The sequence below is a fragment of the Colossoma macropomum genome, unplaced genomic scaffold, assembly GCF_904425465.1.
Source record: "Colossoma macropomum unplaced genomic scaffold, Colossoma_macropomum, whole genome shotgun sequence".
Lineage (NCBI taxonomy): Eukaryota > Metazoa > Chordata > Actinopteri > Characiformes > Serrasalmidae > Colossoma > Colossoma macropomum.
Window position 1 is genome coordinate 51,921,222 of NW_023494792.1, and position 4,770 is coordinate 51,925,991.

The window sequence follows — 4,770 nt, forward strand, 5'->3', positions numbered from 1 at the left end:
GAAAGGAGCGAAAGAGAGAGGGAACAAAACAGAGAAGAAAGGAATGCATCTTTTCTTTTGGTGCATCCACCACTGAGTGATTCAGTTAATCTAGTTGACGGTATGGCCAGTGCAGTGCAGTATGCAGTTGTGCTGCTGAGTCTAGCTGTGGCAGTGCTTGAGTGTGGAGGGATTTCACAGAAAACCAGGTGCGTTTCCCATGCACCATGTTTTGACCTACTTCTTCTAGAGAAAACTGTCTGGCAAGTCAGTAAAGATGTGGTGAGTTGTGTAATTATATTACACTATTCCGCTCTGTTTTGTATTTTTGCCCTGCCTCTGACTTCCAGACTTCTTAAGATGCACATGCACTTGAATGGGCCTGTGGGATCCTAATTAATGTTTACAGGGCTGCTCTTACTTTTTCAAATGTATCTCAGCCTTGACAACATTAAACATAAGGCTCAGACATGCAGGGAAAACACCGCTAAGAAAACCAGGAAATAATCATTTCCGTGGGACCACAGACAGATATAATCAGATATTAGTGGGAGGTTGCAAATTGTGCAGTTTCAAAACACACCATATATAGATTTTATTTTTGTTTTGGATCTCACAAGAAGGAAAGAGGACTGAATACAAAATGTGCTTCATATGATTCTTCCAGCCAGCAGCAGACAGCGAGAACATCTTACTGAAGAGCCAAACATTTGACAAAATCCGCAAACGGGTGAGACCTTCCAGCTTTTCCGCTAAATGTTGTATTTTTATATGTATTGAAAAGAAATGTAAAGTGTATTTATCAAATACATTTGAAAATGGCCTAAAAATATTTCTTGAATATTTCCTTCTTCCCTCCATAGAAGGATCTCCATAGCTGCGTCCTACAAAAAATCATTGACTTCTACGTGAATGTTCTCAGCTATGCATGGAACAACTCCAGTGACCACCACATCAGCCATGGTATGAACTACCATCTTGAGCTGATCACAATGATGGACACACTGAGAAGCTGTGTTTATAAGGTAAACTTCAGGAACCAAACTTTCTCATTGTTTTGCATATTACTGGATTCTTGAGGGCAGAGCTCACCACAGACAGCATCTCAGCGTGTGGTTAACAGCCCTGGTGTCAGCAAAAAGAATCCTGCCTTACTAATTAGATCTTGTTTATGGTCTCATGTTTTTGCTAACCTTTCAGATGAACGAGATATGTGAGATGTTGTGTCAAAAGGCCGCTCAGCAACCTAACTTAGAGGTAATCTCAATAAATGAGTAGAAAGATTTGGAAAATGAGATCAGACATTATTTAGCTAGTCTACTTTGGCAACGAATTTGCCATAAATGTAATAATTTTTATATGTGATATAGATTTCAGAAGCAGATATGACTCCAGAGGAAGTGGCTATACATCAGCTACAAAAACTGAACTCTGCCAGCGACAGAGTATGTATGACAATAGTTTCAACAACTTTGTGAGAAGTGATAGCAACTTTCAGCAGTTCTTGCTCTTTACTGCAAGTCATTGTTCTCTTGAGCCTACAACAGCCTAAACTATTTCTTTCTGTGTTTATTTCCCATGCACATATTTTAGTTGAACGACACGAGCATCCAAGAAAGAGCCATGGACGAACTGAAGTCTCTTCATAACTATATTCCTGGGAGAGGCTTCCGCAAAACAAATGGCTGAATGAAGTCCTAGGGGGTAGCCCACTGAGCCGTGCAAGCTTGTGATGCATTGCTTTTTCCCAGTTTGTGCTGCGCAAGAACAAATATGCAAGGTGCTAGCCAGTCATAGCTGAAATAAATTAAGATTCATTAAAGGAGATCCATGCTCATTTCAGTTGCAATTTTTACAGGCAGTGCATAAACAAATACAGCATGATGCACATATATGACAAAAAAATGCATATTACTTATGTAATTCTGTTGAAAGACATGGTGTGTAAAATGCAAGCAAGCAAGCAATCATACATTAGCCAAGCAGGCAGATGGCATAGCAAATAAGTTCTGTTTGCTGACGCACCGTGTATGTTCCATTTTATTTGAGTACAATGACTTTCCGCCCCTTTTGTCAGCTTTTCAATAAAATTCATTTAATTTTTTTATGTGTGCTCATTTCAGGGAGAGAACATTGTTTATAAAGCCTGGGAATTCCCATGAAAACTGACCACCTTCGCGGTATCTGACAAGGGCAACAGTGGCACTCAGGCCTTTAAAGCTTATTCTGTTGTAACTGCTGCTTTAGGTAACAAATGACCCAATCAGTAACAATCAGCTCATGAGTGCAACCGACATCTCGGGCTTCATAAGTTCCATGAGAACAGTCATGATTATCAATATTATTTTCTACCACCATCACTGTAAAGAGCTGATAAGTTTCCCTACAATGCACAGTTTCTCATCAAACCACTCAGAATGACTTTGTTTACATCTCCATGACAGAATTATGCAGAAAATTCCCCTTTACAGCTACAATATGCTGTTCTCACACATTCATCCTCATTTAGCTTCGTTTACATTATGGACAAGTTCAATATTGACTGATTAGCGGAAGGCACCTGCCATCTACAGAGCAGAGGAGAAACATGCAGTATGGCTTAATGAGGTCAGGCTCACAGTGCGGAGGACTATTCATCCCTTTCATGTGTGAAAGATGTACAGTAGAGCATTTTATGCAGTTTCTCTGATTATGAGCCACTAACCACAGGGGGTGCTACACACATTTGGCCTGATGTTGAGGACAGGCCACAATACAGGCCTATCAGAGCATTCTGACCAAAGGTGGATTAACTACTTTTATAATGTCATGTGTAAAATATGCAATATTTTGCATGTCACCCAATTTTACCATTAGTGTTCTTAGGTTTAATTAGTTCGTAGTTAATTACAGCAGTAAACTATGAAAGGCCATGCATTACAATTATTCTTCCATGAGTAAGGGATGTGGTTATGGACAACACAAAGTGGAGACTTCATAAAATGGTGACAAAATACAATATGATAAAACACACCAGTGTTGTTGCCAAGCAACATAACAATCAAAGATTCCACGAAGTGCACTATGACTTGATCAGCGTGTATGGTTATATGCATGTAGTATTTGATGATTCAGCCAGCCATAAATTTGGCCAATACACACACACACACACACACACACACATTAACAGCTGAACTAATCATTAGTCAGTAAGAATTAAACAAATAGATAAAACAAGTTAGTATGTTAGTTAGTTAGTTTTATATATATATATATATATATATATATATATATATATAAATATATATATAAATATATATATATAAATATATATATATAAATATATATAAAATATATATTATAATATAAATATATATATAAATATATATATAAATATATATAAAAAAGGCGGCACAGTGGCGCAGTGGGTAGCGCTGTCGCCTCACAGCAAGAATGGCCTGGGTTCGATTCCCAGCCGGGTGGCCAGGGTCATTTCTGTGTGGAGTTTGACTGGTGTCTCTGTGGGGGTACTCCGGTTTCCGCCCACAGTCCAACGACATGCAGTCAGGCTGATTGGACATGCTAAATTGCCCCTAGGTGTGAGTGTGAGTGTGTGTGTGTGTGATTGTGTATGTCTGTCTGCCCTGTGATGGACTGGCGACCTGTCCAGGGTGTATCCTGCCCTCTGCCCAATGACAGCTGGGATAGGCTCCAGCGACCCAGAAGGATAAGCGGTTTAGATGATGTATGTATGTGTATATATATATATCTATATATATATATAGAGAGAGAGAGACATGAAGTCTCTTGTTGTACTATTTCATTAAAAAAAAACATGTATAGTTTTATTACATCATTCCACAATAAATGACCATTCATATCGGAGTTCAGCCTCTGCTGTGAAATCCTCTGATCTGAACATGAGCTATATTTCGGTCATGGGCGTTGGTTTTGTCTCATCTGCATCTGCTGTGAGGTAACTGAGAAACCCCCACCTCCCGTCACTTCTGGTAAGCAGCAGCTGATGAGGCTTACGATAAACACTACATGTGCAGACCACAGACTCAACCCTCTCCAGCACCAGCAGAGAGATAGCACAGACAGCTAGACCTAGATGCAAAGATAATGACTCTGCAATGCATTCTAGTCAAGAGGCATTGGGCTAGGAGCAGACACCTAGTGACTGTGTGGAATACTTTCAAAATTCAGATTAAGTACATTCACTGGGGAAAATGTTTCGGCTGTTGACTGTGGTTGATGGTGTGAATTTACAGAGAAATGGAAAAAAAAAACCCACATCATACTGAAATGCGTCTCTCATTCTAGAGTTCTTCTTTATTATACTCTAATTAAACACTAAGCAACAGTTTGTATCACTTCAAAAACTGCAAGCCATTCCAGTTATACGTCTAATTGTTGTTCGCTATCCCTATCCTTTTATTCTAGGCTCAGGCCTAAAAAAAGCACTTTTAACATGCCTGCATTTATGCATATGTGTACAGACTCAGCAGTTTCGATTTCACTCAGGTGCTCTCCTGCATGCAAAATGCAGTTGTGAGCACTTTGTTCTCGGGGCCCAACAGAGGTCCCTGCGTCGCCTTTCTGAGGTCAGGTGCCGCAAGTCTGCTTAGTGAAAGCTATGCTGGAAAATCCAAGATAAAAAAAAGTTTGAGTCATGGAGGATAGATTGTGTAGGCCCAATTTAAGTCATGAACACTTGATAGACTTCACCCACTTTATCATGCTACAACTGTTTGCATCGTTACCACATTGCCCTTTGAAACTGAAGTTCAACTGCTCATCACAAACATC

At 39.6% G+C, this 4,770-nt stretch overlaps 1 protein-coding gene across 1 annotated transcript; it reads left to right on the plus strand.

The window, feature by feature from the left end:
* Positions 1-1,688, plus strand: si:ch211-266a5.12 (uncharacterized protein LOC557488 homolog). Its single transcript, XM_036577549.1, has 6 exons — positions 1-261; positions 647-709; positions 843-1,004; positions 1,180-1,236; positions 1,350-1,424; positions 1,573-1,688. Exons 1-6 carry the CDS (start codon positions 103-105, stop codon positions 1,666-1,668), a joined length of 612 nt encoding a protein of 203 aa, XP_036433442.1. The 5' UTR covers positions 1-102; the 3' UTR covers positions 1,669-1,688.
* Positions 1,689-4,770: the final 3,082 nt, after the last annotated feature.